This window comes from Mobula hypostoma, chromosome 4 (genome assembly GCF_963921235.1).
Source record: "Mobula hypostoma chromosome 4, sMobHyp1.1, whole genome shotgun sequence".
Classification (NCBI taxonomy): Eukaryota; Metazoa; Chordata; class Chondrichthyes; order Myliobatiformes; family Myliobatidae; genus Mobula; species Mobula hypostoma.
The window spans coordinates 36,656,055-36,675,812 of NC_086100.1; the positions used below are offsets into that span (position 1 = coordinate 36,656,055).

General features: G+C 38.9%; 1 protein-coding gene across 7 annotated transcripts in view; it reads left to right on the plus strand.

Annotated features, from left to right (window-relative positions):
• The window catches only part of LOC134345247 (DISP complex protein LRCH3-like), a 139,825-nt gene that overhangs the window by 25,949 nt on the left and 94,118 nt on the right, over window positions 1–19,758 (plus strand). For 6 of the 7 annotated variants that reach the window (XM_063045614.1, XM_063045616.1, XM_063045615.1 and 3 more), the window contains exons 2-4: window positions 4,895–5,039; window positions 10,070–10,196; window positions 15,457–15,562. In XM_063045614.1, coding sequence (XP_062901684.1) covers window positions 4,895–5,039; window positions 10,070–10,196; window positions 15,457–15,562 — 378 coding nt within the window. Of the gene's footprint in view, window positions 1–4,894; window positions 5,040–10,069; window positions 10,197–10,234; window positions 10,742–15,456; window positions 15,563–19,758 lie in introns of those variants that run through there. The other variant, XM_063045620.1, reaches the window with a different exon arrangement.

Below are 19,758 nucleotides of genomic sequence, written 5' to 3' on the forward strand. Positions count from 1 at the left end.
GCCCCTTGTCTTAGAAAGGATGTACTGAAACTGGAGAGGGTTCAGAGGAGGTTCATGAAAATGATTCCAGGATTAAACAGCTTGTCAAGTCAAGAGTGTTTGATGGCTCTGGGCCTGTATTCACTGGAATTTTGAAGAATGAAGAGTGACCTAATTGAAACCTTGTGATACGCCTTGATAGAGTGGGTGTGGAGAGAATGTTTCCTATGGTGGGAGTGTGTAAGCCCAGAGAACACAGCCTCAGAATAGAGGGGTGTCTTTTTAGAATGGAGATGAGGGAGGAATTTCTTTAGGCAGAGAGTGATAAATTTATGGAATTCATTGCCATAGGCAGCTGTGGAGGCCAAGTCTTTATGTATATTTAAGGCAGAGTTTGATAGATTTGTGATTGGTCAGGGCATGAAGGGATACAGGTCAAAGGCAGGGGATCAGGGCTGAGAGTCAAGATGGATCAACCATAATGAAATGGTGGAGCATACTTGGTCCAAGTGGTCTAATTCTGCTCCTGTATCTTACTGTCTTAAAGGAATCAAAGGAATTGGAGATAGTATTGGAAAATGTTGGTGACGTGGAATATACACCATGGTATAGAATGGCAGAGCAGGCTTGGAGGGCAAGATGGGCCATTCATGTTATTATTTTCATTTTCTAAAACACCCATCAATTGGGACTCTTCAGAATAATTGTTCATAGAAATGTGGTCATTTTGCTTGGCATAGTTCAACTTGGAAACATCTCAGTCATCATAACATAGATTTTGAGACACAAAGAGCTGGCAAATACTTTGTCTGAATTTTTTAAGTGATGCATTTATGCATATTTTCAAAGAAGAATATTTATCTACTATAAATATCCAGACTGAATTGAAATTTTAAAAGTTACAAAGTGGTACAAGAGTACCAAAATCATGAGTGTTCTCATTGCTTTAGAGCTGAAAATGCTGCATCTAGAAATCTAATTACAGAGATGGGGGATGTGGGAATAGGTTTCCAATGAGGAGAAATTTAGAAAGTTTAATCAAGAAAACAGACAAAAGTACAGGAAAACTGAAAAGATGAGAAACGACGGCTGGAGCAAATTACAGAGCAAAAATGGATAACTATAGATCATAATAAGACTGACTAATTATAAATTTTTAAAATGTGATGAATGAGAAAATATTGCACGTAACAGACCAAGAAGAGAAGACATTAAAGTTGATGAAAAGTGAATATATTGTGGAACTGGAGAAATAGAGATGAAAATCATAGCTAAATGACTTCCCGGGAAAATTATCATGGGTTAGAAGATGGGGAGAGGAACTGTGGCTTCTTTAGGCAGAGCTTAACACATTGTAAAATGCTTAATTTGTTGACTTGTATACTAAGCACATATGATAGGGAGAATTACGGGGGATAGTATTTACCGATTAAAAAGGTTTTATTGCCTGGAGTACAGGAGAATGAGAGGAAATTTGATAGGCATATGCAAGGATATGAAGGCATAGATAGGGTAAATGTAAGCAGACTTTTTCCATTGAGGTTGTATCAGACTGAAACTTGTACGTTAAGGGTGAAAGATGAAATATTTAAGGGGATCCTGAGAGGAAATTTCTTCACTCAGAGTGTGGTGTGAGTGTGGATTGAGCTGCCAGCATAAGTGATGGATGTGGATTCAAGATTGTTTAATGTCATTTCCTATATACAAGTGTAAAGTAGAATGAAATATTTATTACTCCAAATGCTATGCAACACAAAAGATAAAGAATGCAATAATAATAAAAGCAATAAAATATACATAAGATAGTTTATATACATTGATTATGTGTGGGCACGTGGCCAAGTTTTTAAGGCATTGGACTAGCGACCTGAAAGTCGTGAGTTCGAGCCCCAGCCGAGGCAACGTGTGTTGTGTCCTTGAGCAAGGCATTTAATCACACATTGCGCTGTGACGACACTGGCCAAGCTGTATGGGTCCTAATGCCCTTCCCGTGGAGAGGGGAGACTTGCAGCATGGGCAACTGCTGGTCTTCCATGCAACCTTGCCCAGGCCTGCGCCCTGGAGAGTGAAGACTTTCCATGCGCAGATCCATGGTCTCCCAAGACTAACAGATGCCTTTATTTATGTGCAACACTAGGCTGTACATAACATGACTGAAAGGAAATAATAAAGTAGTGGTGGAGTTAGTGGGTGGAGGTGTTGATCAGTCTTACTGCTTCAGGAAAGTTCATTTTTTTTTGAGTCTGGTGGTCCTGATGTGGAGGCAGTGTAGCCTCCTCCCTGATTGGAGTGTGACAAACAGTCCATGAGCAGCATTGGTGGGATCCTTCATGATGTTACTAGCATCTTCCTGTATACATGTCCTTGATGGCAGGTAGGCTGATGCCAGTGATGCATTAGGCAGTTTTGACTACTGGTAGGGCTTTCCTGACTGCTGTAGTGCAGTTTCTGTACCATGCAGTGACACAGCTTGTCAGAACACTCTAATGCGCATCTGTAGAATGACTTGGGTATGGATGTGCAAAGTCCAGCTCTCTTCAGCCTCCTCACGAAATAGAGGCATTGGTGAGCTTTCTTGACTGTGTAAAATGTGTTCTAGGAGCATGGTAGGTTAGATTAGATTAGATTATGAGGACACTCAGTCCTCGTTTATTGTCATTTAGAAATGTATGCATGCATTAAGAAATGATACAATGTTCCTCCAGAATGATATCACAAAAAAAAGACAAATCAAAGACTAACACTGACAAGACCACATTATTATAACATATGTTACGTACCTCAAGGAGATCTTGTGATTTTCTTGTGAGAATGATGTGATGGTCTTTTGGAGGTCACCTGATGTAATTTTCCCGCCGATGTGAGGTCACGTGATGACATGTTCACCACGGGTATGTAAGGGAAGACCTCAGATGACGCAGTTAGCTTTTAGTTTTCCAGCTGGAACATTAGTCAGTCTCCGTTTCTGTTGCATATTTATTTTATGATGCAGTTTCATTTTTAAAACGGAGTGTTACGTTCTGTTGCAAGGTACAATAGTGCTGGATTGGCAATTTTTGCTAGATTTGTTGACGTACCTTTTTCCAGTAGCATGGGAGTGTGAAGACTTTATCAAAGTACAGGATCCGAAGGATTAAGAGAGTTTGGTATCATTCGGCAGTTTAATAAAGGATTGACCTTATTGAGTCTTCGTTGAAGAAGTAGCGACCTGCATCGAAGATAACTCTTGCCAAAAGAGCAAGGAAGTTCATGCAAGGTTTGCTCTCTAGAAATTAAGGTCAGTTGTTTTAAGCCATTTATTTCCTTCATCGTGAATCCTTTGGACAGAACCAACAGGAAAGTCGCAGCTATGAAGAAATCCTTCTCCAGAGAAGTCTCTCCCAATTGAACGTATAAATCTGTTGGACTTTAGAATTTACCATTTCAAGAACTGTGTTTGACTTTACCACTTTAAGAACTGTTTTCACATTTATCACTTTAAGAATCAGTACCGAGTGACGATTTGTTGAACAGCCGCCTAGCGGTTAACTTCCGGTTAAGGTTTTCGTTTGTTTTTACTTTTTATCCATGTTTAATAAATGTTTGATTGTTTTTATATAACCTGTCTCGATTGATATTCATTGTTGCCAGTTACGTAACACATATAGTTATAGCAGTGCAAAGCAATACCATAATTTGATAAAGAGCAGACCATGGGAACGGTAAATAAAAGGTCTCAAAGTTCTGATCGACTCCCAATAGTCCCCGATAGCAGGCGGCAAAATGGAGAAACTCTCTCTGTCATAAACCTCCAGGCACCGACAACTGTCAATGCATTGGAAGCACCCGACCATAGCCGACTCTGAGTCCGTCCAGAAACTTTGAGCCTCTGATCAGCCCTTCGACACCGAGCACCATCTCTGCCAAGCGCTTTCACCCCATCCCGGCCACCGAGCAACAAGCAAAGCTGGGGGTTCGGGGCCTTCCCCTCCAGAGATTCTGGATCACACAGTAACAGCGGCAGCGAAAAAGGCATTTTCAGTTTTCTCACGCCTGTCTCCATCAAATCAGAATTGTACGCGGCACCCTACTTGACAGATTACAGATATCATTCACCGGAGTGGCCGCGCAAGCTGCGTCGCGCCGCCATCTTCTCCTCCTCCTCGTGTGTGATGTGCATTCTTAGGAGTTTCTACTGCTGTGCCACTTGTATAAAGAGGGGTGTGAGTGGTGTGGGTTCTCCTGGAGTCAATAACCATCTACTTTGTCTTGTTGACATTAAGGACGTGGTTATTTGCCTGGTACCAGGCCTTGAGCTTTTCCACTTCCTCTCTGTAGGGCATCTCATCGGTGTTGGTGATGAAGCCCACCACTGTCGCGTGTTTGGCAAACCTGGTGATATGGTTGCTCAAATGTTTGACTGTGCAGTCATGTGAGCGAAGTGACTCGTGTTGAGGATGATGTGGAGGGAGGAGCGGTTGTGCATCCTTACTATCTGAGGTCTGTTCGTTAGGACAGCCAACACACAGTTGCACAGTGGTGTATTTAAACTGAAGAGTAGGAGTTTGTTCACCAAACTGAAATCCAGAAACAGCATTGTGACACAAGTTGAATTGTAACATTTAAGAGAAATTTGGACATGTACATTGATAGGAGGGGTATGAAGGGCTGTGGAGGCTGGGTGCAGGTTGATGGAACTAGGCAGGATAACAGCTCAACAAGGACTAGGTGGGTTGAAGAGTGTTACTGTGCCGTAGTACTCTATGACTCTGGGATTTGGAAAAAAAGTTTTCTTCATGACCCAAAATTGTTTGTAATTTATAACTGGCACTTGTTTTTATTATGTTCCTCTAATGTTTTTCTCCAATCTAGTGCACGCTTATTCAACTTTAGTTCTTATTTGTGTTAATTTCTGTTAGTTTTCCCTTACTTGCAGATCTATCCAAGAACAGATTAGTGGAGATTCCAGCTGAAGTTTGTTACTTTGTGTCATTGGAGAGCCTTAACCTCTATCAGAACTGTATACGAAGTATTCCAGAAGCCATTTTAAATCTACAATCGTTAACCTTCTTAAATATCAGGTATGCTATTTTTGAAATGCAAAACATGTAAGTTAACCAACATACAGTCATGTTGTTTTTATAATCTGTTTTGGGTGGCAAGCCTGCTGAACAAATTTCTATATAGACGATTGATGAGATGTAATAAATAGGTTTCTCAATTATTTAGAAGATAATGATTTTATTATTAAAAGGATTTGTGAACCAGAAAGAAGATACTATCGTAAATTTTGCTTTTCTCTTGACCGCTTCAAAATTTCTATTCGGGTTATTTGACAATGGAAGGTCTTGTCCATCTTAAATACGTGTACAGCATATTTCTCCATGAGCATCATTAATTATGGGGTGCAGGATCCTTGATTATTTTCACTTATTTTTTTACACTCAGGCCATCATAGGTAATCTGTGATCAACTGAATCTGTATACACCAGGATTTCATAAACACTTTCATGGCATCTGAGCCAGTAGGGAATCAATATCTGAAGGATATGCTGCTGTGTCTGAAGTATTTTTGAAATGAAAGAAAGACAATAACCACACTGGGAATACAAAAATAATGCACAAAGGATAAACTTCCTACATTAAAAAACATGAACATGAACATTCACTAGAAACATTTTTAATGTTTTTATCTAATACAACTTGTTACCAGGTCTAAATTTAAGAAAGAAATGCAACTAAAAATTTTGCTCCTCTTTGTTTTAATTTAATTTAGATAATTTATGTCATAGTGAAGAAAGATTGTTGTTACTGTTTGACTGAATTCTAATCTTTATGAAAGCGGTAACTAAAAAGCATATTATTTTCCTTCTTGTTTGAAGTTCAGATAGCTCTAACAGTTAAATAAAGCAAAAACTTTGGGATCCTTTAGTGTATGCAGATGCACTGCTAGTGTTTATGTCTTTATTGGTTAATGCAGTGCAACTAAGCACAGATGAAGATGATTATCTCTCATAGGCAGCATGGTAGCATAGTGGTTAGTATAATACTATTGCAGTATGTTAGATACATGGGATATGACCAAAGGAAAAATAGCTGGAATTGTTTAGCACTTTAGTGCAAGGTTGTTTAGTAGGTGCATCAAAAACCAAATTTAGAAAAATATTAAAAAGAAAACTGCCAATATTTACAAAAATCTATCAGAAAACACAGTGATAGCTCCATACATATTGCTGTCCAGTGTGAATCCTGGCAACCCCTATCACTCTCCTCTACTGAGGGCAAAGAGCTCCCATTTTTTTAGGTACAGGACATACTGTCTTTAATTACCAACTAAGTTAACTTAAGATGCACATGAATTAGAATATGATGCACCCCACAACATAGGTACAATTATAGTATAAAATAAATGAAGTATCTACATTAAATACAGTATATAAACAACATGTATGCATTTACACATCCCCATTACTAAATAAGTAGAATATTCCGCTGTGTATGGTGGGAAAGGCACCGTAAAGCCAACCCAAGCCCATCAGCTCAGTTTAAAACCCATTATGGGAATATACTGGGAAGAACATTGAAGTGTGTACACTCAGCACAACGACAGCAGAATGACAAGGTGTGTGTGAATGTGCATATGTTAGGACTGCGTTCATTGAGTGTTCTCCACACAGCGCAGGCCACCTGGGTTCAATTCCTGCTGCTGTCAGTAAGGAGTTTGTACATTCTCCCTGTGACTACATGGGTTTCCTCTCACATTCCAAATGCATAGGTGGTTTAATTGGGTTAGTGGGTTAATTGGTCACATTATTCAATTGGCCAGCTTGGACTTGTTGAGCCAGAAGGGCCTGTTACTGTGCCGTATCTCTAAAATAATAAATCTTCCCCCTGCAACCACCTTGGCCATTCACTGGAACGCAAGATCCATCTCACTTTGATCCAGTATACATACTGAAACCATCATCATTTGCTGCTAGAAATCATAAACTCAATGTAATAGTCCCTTTAGCCTACCAGAAACTTGCTGGTCTTCTAGAAACAACATTATATGTGTCTTAATGTAGCATGATGTAGCAGTATTTTAGTGGAGTAAGGGAAATTACAGTGGTATGAGAGAAGAGTTGGCCAAAGTAAATTGGAAGGAGCTGCTGGCAGGGATGTCAGTGGAGCAGCAGTGGTGTGTGTTTCTGGGAAAAAATGAGGAAGGTGCAGGACATGTGTATTTCAAAAATGAAGAAATACTCAAACAGTACAACCATGGCTGACAAGGGAAGTCAAAGCTATTGTAAAAGCAAAAGAAAGGGCATACAACAAAGCAAAAAATTAGTGGGAAGATAGAGGATTGGTAAGTTTTTAAAAACCTACAGAGAGCAACTAAAAAAATCATTAGAAGGGGAAAGATGAAATTTGAAAGCAAGCTAGCAAATAATATCAAAGTGGATAGTAAAAGATTTTTCAAGTGTGTTAAAAATAAAAGAGAAATGAGAGTCAAAGGACCACTAGAAAATGAGACAGAAGTAATAACGGGGGACAAGGAAATGGCTGCTGAACTAAATGAGTATTTTGTGTCAGTCTTCACTGTGGAAGACACTAGCAGTATGCCTGATGTTGTAGTGTGTGAAGGAAGAGAAGTGGGTGCAGTTACTGTTACAAGAGAGAAGGTGCTCAAAAAGCTGAAAGACCTAAAGGTATATTAAGTCACCCGGACCAGATGTACTGCACCCTAAGGTTCTGAAAGAGGTAGCGTTAGAGATTATGATGGAGTTAGAAATGATCTTTCAAAAATCATTGGACTCTGGCATGGTACCAGAGGACTGGAAAATTGAAAACGTCACGCCACTCTTTAAGAAAGGAGGAAGGCAGCAGAGAAGAAATTATAGACCAGTTAGCCTGACCTCCGTGTTTGGGAAGATGTTAGAGTCAATTGTTAAGGGGGGTGATGGAGTACTTGGTGACACAGGGCAAGATAGTACAAAGTCAGCGTGGTTTCCTTCACGGAAAATCCTGCCTGACGAATTTGTTGGAATTCTTTGAGGAGATTACAAGTAGGATAGATAAAGGGGATGCAGAGGATTTTCAGAAGGCCTTTGACAAAATGCCACACGTGAGGCTACTTACCAAGTTAAGAGCCCATGGTATTACAGGAAAGTTACTCATACAGTCAGAGCATTGGCTGATTGGTAAGCGGCAGCGAGTGGGAATAAAAGAATCCTTTTCTGGTTGGCTGCCAGTGACTAGTGGTGTTCCACAGGGATCGGTGTTGAGACCACTTCTTTTTATGCTGTATATCAATGATTTAGATGATGGAATAGATGGCTTTGTTGCCAAGTTTGCAGATAATACAAAGATTAGTAGAGGGGCAGGTAGTGCTGAGGAAACAGGTAGGATGCAGAAGGACTTAGAGTAGGAGAATGGGCAAGAAAGTGGCAAATGAAATGTATGTTGGAAAATGCATGGTCATGCACTTTGGTATTAGAAATAAATGTGTAGACTATTTTCTAAACGGGGAGAAAATCCAGGAATCTGAGATGCAGAGGGACTAGTGCAGAACACCATGAAGGTTAATTTGCAGGTTGAGTCAGTGGTGAGGAAGGCAAATACCATGTTAGCATTCATTTCAGGAGGTCTAGAATACAAGAGCAAGGATATGATGCTGAGGCTTTATAAGGCACTGGTGAGGTATCACCTTGAGTATTGTGAACAGTTTTGGCCCCCTCATCTTAGAAAGGATGTACTGACATTGGAGAGGGTCCAGATGAGGTTCACAAGGATGATGCCAGGAATGAAAGAGTTATCATACGAGGAATGTTTGATGACTCTGGGTCTGTACTCGCTGGAATTCAGAAGGGTGGGGGGAGGGGTGGGGATCTCATTGAAACCTTTTGAATGTTGAAAGGCCTAGACAGAGTAGATCTGGAAAGGATGTTTCCCATGGTGGGAGAGTCTAGGACAAGAGGGCACAGCCTCAGGATAGAAGGGCATCCATTCAAAACAGAGATGCAGAGAAATTTCTTTAGCCAGAGGGTGGTGAATTTGTAGAAGTTGTTGCCACATGCAGCTGTGGAGGCCAGGTTATTGGGTGTATTTAAGGCAGAGATTGATAGGTTCTTATTGGACATGGCATCAAAGGTTACGAAGAGAAGGCCAGGAAGTGGGATTGAGGAGGAGATAGAATAAAGGATCAGCCATGATTGAATGGCAGAGCAGACTCGATGGGCCAGATGGCCTAATTCTGCTCCTATATCTTATGATCTTATGGTCTTAATTTTGTGTATTATCACATTCCAGGATCCATGTTCGTATGCTGTGGAAATTTCTTGAATAAAGTTCCATATAAAGACTTGGAAACTAAGGTTACTGTGTAATGCTTTCCCCTCAAAGCTTCTATTGTAGAAGAGACCCTAATCCATGTAGTATATTTATAAAATAAGTAAGATCTTTGCATGTATGACAGAAAATGCATAGGAGGTACAACTGCAAAAATTTTGCTTGACATCAAATGACTATTGCAAGTTTGGTTTTTTTTTACTAGAACATAGAAAATAGGCAAAGAAGTGGCAGATCAAATATCATGTAGAGAAGTGTGTGGTGATGCCCTTTGGTAGGAAGAATAAAGGTCTTACATTTCATATTCAATTTGATTCAGGACATACTAATGTTTTGATTTGTTGTTCTGAGCAATTTTGTAAGTCATCATAAAAATCACCAGATCTGTCTGTGCTCTCACGAGGTCTGTTTACAGATTAACCATTGATAGTGAGCTCCCAAAATATCTAGAGTATCTAGAGTACCCAAGTAAGTTTTTAATAACCATTCTCTGACTTTCACTCACCTTTTTAAAAAAAGTCATATCTTTGGCTATATTATTTTAAACAATATACTTAGCTAAATAATGTCATTAATGACAGATAATTATTTTTGAAATTGATCCCCAGTCGCAATTCTAATTTACTTCTCTGATAGTGCTTTCATGTGCTTAAATATTACGGCATGAATAGTTTGTCATTATTCATTTGACAAGATTCAGAAAATCTCTTTCAGAAATGGTAGCCTTCTTTCACTTTGCCTTTCCAGTAAAACTCTGGTGATATTTTTTGTCTTTCTACAGTCGCAACCAACTCACAACATTACCTGGACATATCTGTACTCTCCCTTTAAAAGTTCTGATTGCAAGTAACAACAAATTAATATCATTGCCAGAAGAGGTGGGATTACTACGGCAATTAACAGAACTTGTAAGTACCAAACATTAGTGGATATGCCAAGTTACAGGGGGAAAAATATCCATCGGTACATTCTAGTCCATATGGTTGCCATTCAGCAGAATTCATATGTTTTATATGTCCTTTCCTGTGAATTACAGAGTTAACAGGTACAGCATGAAATTTAAAAGGTACATAACCTAATTGTCTTCTATTACTCTTGTTGTTTATAAAGGGGGTGTTTTTAAAAGTATAATTGTAGCATGACAACTTTACAGGGCCTTACAGGCACATCTGGAATAGTGTATACAGTTTTGGTCTCCCTTTTTGATCCCATTTGGATTTCTGATTCCATTTTCCTTTAGTAGCACTTGCTGTCGGAGGGGAAAATAGGATTGATACTAACATCTAAAATTATTAAGCCCTGTCTTTACCTCTTTCATGTCTCTATTTTCTTAAGTACTATATCTTTACCATCTTGCAGCTCTGATAAAGTATCTTTCCACAGATGCTGTCTCGCCACCTGAGTGTTTCCAAGATTTTCTGTTAAATTATTGTATCCATGGAGTCAAAATCAGGTAAAATAGATTTGGAGATGAGGGTAAAAAGGTGCACAATATCTTCATTTGTGATTCATCATAGTATGGCTCATATCATTCAACACTCTTCCCATTTCCAATTCTCCATGTTTTGGTTCTATTTGAAACCATTGACACTCAATGCAACCCATATTTCTTGGATTTTAGCTTTGTTTTGGTACAGTTCAATATTCTGGCCTGAACTTTTGACTTCATTAAAAGACCTCATTTCTGTTTTCAAAGAATACCTATAGAGATAGGTATCTTGCTGTCTACTGGTGTTTTCATAGTTTTGAGGATGCCATTGGACTTGTTTCTTCCTTGTCTTGTATTATTCTTTGTTTACAGAAAGATTTTGCAAGTTTTTTATCACATTCACTCTCTCTCTTGAATGTCATCTTTGTTGATATGTTCTTAACTTTCCCTTTTTTTTCTGGTGTCCTTTAAACTGTACAGCCAAAAAAACACTAGTTTTGCAACTTCAGAATATAAGAGCATGCTGAATACTCAAGAGTACAGCATCTTTTTGAACATATTCTGAAGCTATAATCTGCTTTATACAAAAACTAAATGTCTGAATCACTTTACTGTTCTGCATTTTCCTCCTTCCAAATATTTTTATGTCCATTTGTAGTTCCTATTTTCTCCTGTTTCTAAATTGGGAACAGTGGTAATTGCTAAAGAACAGCTGTTTCTGCAGTTCAGATTAATTAACCTTCCATGATTCAATTATGAAAGCATTGGTCTCATGGCTTGATCCATACTAGATGAGGTATCAGGGAAACTATGTCCAGTCCTCTTAAATGTCTAATAAACTTTGGATTTTTATGTAGTAATGCCCTAAGCTATAATGCGCAATCTTGATTTTTTTTTGCTGATGACTAGGAACAGCTGACAGATGAATTGAGATAGAATTTAATTTGGGCTACAAATTTGAGTGATCATATGGGTGTGTTTATAAATTGATTTGAAAGTAGATTTCTGGTAGTTAACCTTTGCTAATAAAGCAAAATACATGATGTAAAGATGAAATTTGTATTTGGTGCCATAAATGCATTAAATCTTGAAAAAGATAGCCTGCTATTGCAGGTGGCTTAGAAATGGCATAGGTGAGCCTATGGGCACCTTTCGGTCAATCTAATATAAACATTTCAGGCAATGTGGGTAGAGCTATTCATGTTATCAAAATCTGTAAATCAATTATACATACATGGATAACATGAATACTGAAGCAGTCAGAAGCTGAGAATTCTGCAGTGTGACATTACTCCTGATTTTCTCATAACTGTTCACAAATCGGGAGCTTAATGGAATACTCTCCATTTTCGAAGATGTTCAACTTCTTGCTTATTGCATATATGTTCACACATTCTACAAATGCGTTCAAATATTTTGCTATTCAGTCAGTTGATAAAGGGAATTCTGATGACTCAAGATAGGCAACTCTTTATATTTAAAAAAGTAGTTCACCAGTTCTAGGTTATCTCCACATCCATCCTGTCAGCCTTTTTGATGTGTTTCAATAAAATTGTCTTTGTTTTCGAAACACTGATGGTCTAGTATGTCCAACCTTTTCTCATGAGACCAACTGCTCATTCTGGATATCAGTCTCTAAACTGTTACCTAGCTAACCTTTGGTGAATTATTATCCAGATCCTTTAAAAAGCTCTGCAATTTCTGACCATTTAGATATGTTTTTTCTGCTTTTACTGCCAAACTGAACAATTTTGCATATTTTGCCATTATCATTCTTTGCCCATTCATTTAACCTATTTGTTTATTTTTGTAACTTCCTATCCTTTACTCATCAGTAAATCATGGCCGAAGTACTGTACATACCATTTACATGAATTTTAGTAGCATGCCAAGGCTTCTTTGCAGCATTTTGCTAACCTGTAAATCTTCCCGATTTCCTTTGCAAGGATTAGGCAGATAGAAGTACGCTTCCAAATTCTCCTCTACTCACATATGATCTGGACTTGGATAAATGTTATTGGTTGTTCCCTGTTACTGAAATTTGTGGGATTCCTGACTTAATAACACTGTTGGAATACGTTGTCCACATATTCTGCAATAGTCCATCACCACTTCAAATGTAGCTACAAACTGGGAGAATTATTGCAGTAATGTGACAACAGTTTTGTACCTCGGTTGTAATTAGCTATGTATATACATTTTCACAAGTGGGAAATGCTGTAAATGTATGCCATATATGATTGTAGGAATAGAAATCTTTAAAAATTATGTATGTGCATTCTCAAGGCGAGGACCAGTCCCCAAATTTAAACATGAAGTTTTTGAAGTGTTTAGCAATGACTCACTTTTTATAAATGGTTTTGGGATTCCCATTTATTCTCAAGACAAAAACATATTTCTCTAAATACAGAATTCATTGTCCAATGTGTCCTTCCAAAAAAATGTTAGCACAAACAGCATCATGTTGTTTGGCCCTTTCAATTCTGTATTGCAAGTGAGTCTCCCAGCTTATGGTAAACACTGGAACAGAGTGGTCAAGGGTCCAGGCACATGGAAAATGCAACATAATATGGAACTGTAAAACAATACTAAATGATAGAATATTAAAGAGGATCTAGATACAGGTTGGTTATTTGAAAGTGGCAGGACCAATTAAGAAGCCTGTTATTTAGGTAACTGAGATCCTTGACAATAAAAATGGGTAGAAATTAAAGGAGAGTTTAGTAAACTAATATGTTATTAATTCCTACATGAAATACTGTACCTAATTATTTGGGCACCACAAATGAAACCCAGATTTGATAGACAGTAGAATAGAAATTTAGCAGAAACATGCCAGCAACCAGAGAAATTAGAATTATCTTGCAGAAGAGAAGATTAATATTTTATATTAAGTGTGCTGAACTGCAGAAGATTTTAGAGAAGTAAGTATGGAGAAACTATACAACAGATATTAGTAACCAGAGCCAAATGACAAAAACACATTAATTTGTAGATTAAGAAACCTTTGTGGTATCCTATTTAACAGAACTTAATCCTTGTGGTAACCAGTCTATTTTTTGCCAACTTTGTGGTAAGTATATATTTTGTGGATTCCTGATGATCAGTTTGTATAATATCATTAAGTGAGGAACCAGAACAAACTTGGCCCATGAAATAGCTGATTACAAAGAAAAGGCACTCAGATTTACAAACTATTTAAAAATTAGGAAATTAGAAGTTGTGGAAATAAATTACATAACCGTCTGCCTTTTGATTCCTCCTGCCAAAGTACTTCATAATGTGAAATCATGCACTTCAATAGGTGGTATCAAATAATGGAAGTGGATGGAATTGAAATTGAAGAGCAACAATGAAAGATCAGGAGAGTGTGACTAATATTATATCTCTCCAAAGCACAGGCACAGTGGAAAGTATTGGCACTTCTTACACAGTAATTACATGTGACGTCATGAGTCTTAAAATAGAAGTGGAAGGTTTGAAAAATTGTAACCGTCGAAAAACATACATCCCAAAAAACAGCTATTGGCTGTACAATACATTTCAAATGCTAGAATTAGAGCAATACAAAACATGCTGGAGAAATAGCAGGTTAGGCAGCATCTATGGAAGAAACTAAATAGTCAATATTTTAAGTCCACACCTTTCATCTGAACTGGCAAGAAAGAAGGGAGATGGCCAGGAAGAAAATGTGGAGGAAGGGGTGGAACAAGACTTGGCAAGTGGATCTAGGTGAGGAGGGTAATAGGCAAATAAGGACTGAAATAATGTCAGAAGCTGGGAGGTGGTAGGTGGAAGTAACAAAGGGCTGAAGGTGATGGGGAAAGGGGTCAGAGAAGGAATGGTTACTGAGGTTTCAGAATTTGATGTTCATGCTGCCAGTTGGAGACTGCCCAGTAAAATTTTCATTTGGTCAGGATCTGGCAGTGGACGAAAATGGAAAGTTTAATTAAAATAGCTGGCCGCCAGAAGATCTTGGCTGACGTCACAGACAAAGCTGTCTGCTAAGCTCTGTCCTGGCTCTTATGTAGAAGAGTCCTCACCAGGACCACTGGATATAATAAATAACACTGATGGATTCAGATGTGAGGAGGAGGAGATGCAGGAATAGGTGTAACTCTTTTGCACAATTACAGGGACAAGTGCCTGTGAAGGAAGGGGTAGTCGGTGGGGAGGACTGACTGGATAATGGAGCCCAAATGAACGATCTTGATATGAAACATTGACTGTCCAATTCCTCGCCCCCCTCCCCCCCCCATTGATGCTCCTGCCTAACTAGATATTCCTAATTCCTCCAGTTATTTTTTTTTTTGCTTTGTAACAGCAATTAGCTGCTTTGAAAATTTGGAATCTCTATTTCATGAGAACAGCAAAACCAGAGAGTGTGTTCTTTACTTAAGTGCATTATTCTCTGTAATAATATTGTACTGTTCTTTGTGTAAGAGATTTATCCATGATAATAGAAATCTTTAAAAAGATATAAGTATAAATTGCAGAATATTATGGAATATGGGAGTTAATTTTTAATCTTGTACAACTAAACTGAATCAGTATGAGGTGCTTGTTTTAAATATGAGTTCAAAACAGCTTAATCATTCAAACAGCGAATGGAAGATTGGTTTATTTATAGGATTTTGTTCCAGCACGATGAATCTTTAAGTGAGAGTGTAAAAATTTATCTTATGCAACTAGAATCACACAGTTGATTTAATTTTCATTTCTTCAAACAAAATCTGCAGGATGTCAGTTGTAATGAGATACAGACATTACCATCACAGATGGGAAACCTGGAGATTTTAAGAGACCTGAACCTAAGGAGAAATCACTTAGTAACTTTACCAGAAGGTTAGTTTTATAGTACATCTTAAGATTTAAGCCTTTCTTTGTTTCCCGTTAACAGAAAAATCTGCAAGTATTTTCAAGTTTGTATGTTGTACTAACTTAATGCATTCTAATGGTCATAAAGAAGACAACACACTATGATTCCCCAATGGTTGAAGTATTGTGTTCTCAATGATGCTTGAATGTTCCAGGCACTGAACCAGCTTTGTTCTGAAGTGGCTGATCCTGGCACTGCTGTGAGGCGCACTTGGTCAGTGGATTGGATGGTAACAAATTAGCCAGGATTCTTCATTCAAAAAAATTATATTTTTTGAAAACTGGATTAGTTTCTGTTACGTTGCTGAACATGTTCAGTGTCTGTAACTACTTGCTGCTGTAATGTTATATATACATTCAGTAGCCATTTTATCATATACCTTATAACGAGGCTACTGCGTGTATTTTCTGTATGTTCATGGTCTGCTGCTGCTGCTGTAGCCTATCCACTTCAAGGTTGGAAACTTTGTGAGTTCAGAGATGCTCTTCCGCAGACCACTGTTGTAGCACATGGTTATTTGAGTTTCTGTTACCTTCCAGTCAGCTTAAACCGTTCTGGCTATTCTCCTCTAATCTCTCACATTAGCAAGGTGTTTTTACCCACAGCACTGCTGCTCACTGGATGTTTTTTTTTTGGTTTTCACACCATTCTTTGTAAACTCTACAGACTGTTGTGCATGAAAATCCCAGAAGGTCAGCAGTGTCTGAGATACTCAAACTAACCCTTCCGGCGCCAACGATCATTCCGTGGTCAGAGTCACAGTGCTGCTCGAACGTTTGTAAACCCTGTAGAATTTTCTCTATTTCTGCATAAATATGACCAAAAATGTGATCAGATCTTCACGCAAGTTCTAAAACTAGGTAAAGAGAACCCAATTAAATAAGTAGCACAAGAAAACACTATACTTGTTCATTTATTTATTGAGAAAAATGATCCAATATTACATGTATTTGTTAGAAAAAGTATGTGAACCTCTGGGGTTATGCCTTCTACAAAAGCTATTGGGAGTCAAGTGTTCCAGTCAATGAAATGCGATTGGAGGTGTAGGTTGTAGAGGTGCCCTGCCTAAGAAAACAGACACACAAAGTCCGGTTACTGACAGAGCCTGTTCTTGTCAAGAAAGATCAGTTTATGTACACCATGCCTCAATCAAAACAGCATTCAGAGGATCTTAGAAGAAGAATGATAGAGATGTATGAAGCTGGAAAAGGCTGCAAAAGCATTTCTAAAGACCTGAGTATTCATCGGTCCATAGTTAGGGAATATGTCTACAAATGGAGGAAGTCTCTAGAACTTGCAAAAGTCTCTGTTCATGTATTCACTGTAAGAAAAACACTGAACAAAAATGGTGTTCATGAAAGGACACCACAGAGGAAACCACTGCTCTCCAAAAAAAAGAGAGATTGTTGCACCTCTCAAGTTTGCAAAAGTCTTCTGGAACAATGTTCTGTGGACAGGTGAGACAAAAGTTGAACCTTTTGTCAGAAATACAAGTTGCTGTTTGGAGGGAAAAGGGCAGTGCGCACCAACACCAAAACCTTATCCCAACTGTGAAGCATGGTGGAATGAGCATCATGATTTGGGGCTGCTTTGCTGACTCAGGGCCTGGACAGCTTGCAATCATTGAGGGAACAATTAATTCAAAGTAGTATCAAGGCAAGTTGTATCAGAAGAATGTTAGGGTAGCAGTTCATCACATGAAGCTATGTCACAGTGAAGTGGTATCGCAGCAACAACCTGGCACTCAACGTCAGTAAGATGAAAGAGCTGATTGTGGACTTCAGGAAGGGTAAGATGAAGGAACACACACCACTCCTCATAGAGGGGTCAAAAGTGGAGAGAGTGAGCAGTTTCAAGTTCCTGGGTGTTAAGATCTTGAGGACCTAACCTGGTCCCAACATATCGATGCAGTTATAAAGAAGGCAAGACAGTGACTATACTTCATTAGGAGTTTGAAGAGATTTGGTATGTCAACAAATGTACTCAGAAACTTCTATAGATGTACTGTGGAGAGCATTCTGACAGGCTGCATCACCGTCTGGTTTGAGTGGGTGCTGGAGGGGGAGTCTGCTGCACCGAAAGAGGCTGCAGAGAGTTGTAAATTTAGTGGGCTCCATCTTGGGCACTAGCCTACAAAGTACCCAGGACATCTTCAAGGAGCGGTGTCTCAGAAAGGCAGCATTCATTGTTAAGGATCCATCACCCAGGGCACGCCCTTTTCAAGCCATCAGCGATTCAGGAACAGCTTCTTCCCCTCTGCCATCTGATTTCTATTGAACCTGTGAACACTACCTCACTTTTTTATTATGTATTATTTCTGGTTTCTGCATAATTTTTAATCTATTCAATATACGTGTACTGTAATTGATTTACTTATTTATTTTTTTTTTCTTGTATATTATGTATTGCATTGAACTGCCGCTGCTAAGTTAACATATTTCACAATACATGCCGGTGATAATAAATCTGATTCTGTATCTAATAGAAGTTGGATAATGCAACAGACAATGATCTGAAAGACAAGAGTAAATCAACAACAGAATGGTTTAAAAAGAAGAAAATTTGTGTTTATAAATGGCCGAATTGAAGTCCTGACTTTAATCTTACAATAATGTTGTAAAAGGACCTGAAGCAAGCAGTTCAGGGAAGGAAGCTCACCAACATCCCAGAGCTGAAGCAGTTTTTTTAAGGAGGAGAGGCCTAAAATTCCTCCAAGCCAATGTGCAGAATTCATCTACAGTTACTAGAAACATTTGGTTGAAATTATTGTTGTACAAGGGGGTCACACCAGTTACTGAAAGCAAAGGTACACATACCTTTTCCAACAAATACATGTAATATTGAATCGTATTTCTCAATAAATAAATGAACAAGTAAAATATTTTTTGTTATTATTTGATTGTGTTCTCTTTATCTAGTTTTAGGACATGCTGGATCCTGGACTGTGCATGATTAGGCACTTGCCAAGCAAAGTACAATAAAAAGTTAGGTTTAAGCGGAGCAGCCATTGTGTGCATGGGCAATTGTTAGAGTGGGGAGTTCAGGTTTCGGCGAAGAGAGGCAGAAGCTGTAGGTAGATTTTTTTCATTTAAATTTTCTTTCGTTGTCTTTTAATACATAATTAAAGCAGTGGGGATGCCAGGCTGGATAGTGGAATGTTCCTCTTGTGGAATGTGGGAAGGCAGGGAGACCTCCAGTGTCCTTGATGACTACACCTGCAAAAAGTTCACCCAACTACAGCTTCTTACAGACAGTGATAAGGAAGTGGAACTGGAACTGGATGAACTCTGGATCATTCAGGAGGCAGAGGGGCTGATCGACAGGACATGCACCAAAGGTTCAGGACAGGGTAACTGGGTAACTGGGTGACTGTTAGGAGGGGAAAGGGTTTAGGCAGCCAGTGCAGAGTACCCCTGGGATCTTTCCCCTCAACAACAGTAATACTGTTTGGAGAGGGGTGTAGGGTGGATGTCTTAGCAGAAGAAAACTGCAGTGGTCAGGTCTCTAGCACTGAGTCTGCCACTGGCTCAGAAGGGAATGGGGTGGAGAGAAGAGACAAGCTGGAGTGTTAGGGAATTCATTGTTGAGTGGAAGAGGTTCTGTGGATGAAAATGAGATTCCCGGATACTGTGTTGTCTCTCAAGTGCCAAGACCATGGACATCTCAGATCAAGTCCATGGCATTTCAAAGTGGGAGAATGAGCATTCCAAACTTCTTCAACCATCTGAGGTGAAAGAGGGGCTGCTGTGCTTTTTCTCACCACACAGCCCGTATGTACAGACCATGTGAGGTCCTCGGTGATGTGTATTACGAGGAACTTAAAGCTGTTTGCCCTTTCAATCCTAGATCCATTGATGTCAATAGGGGTGAGCCTATCTCCGTTTCTCCTGTAGTCTTCAACCAGCTCCTTTGTTTTTGCAACACTGAGAGGTTGTTTTCTTGAAACCACTATGTCAAGGTGATGACTTCTTCTCTGTAGGCTGCCTCGTTATTATTTGAGATAAAGCCAATCAATGTAGTATCATCTTCAAATTTGATTAGCAGATTGGAGCTGTGGGTGGTGACACAGTCGTGGGTATACAGAGAGTAAAGGAGAGGGCTTAGGACACTGCCCTGAAGGGCTTCTGTGTTGAGGGTCGGAGGGGCAGAGGTGAAGGAGTCC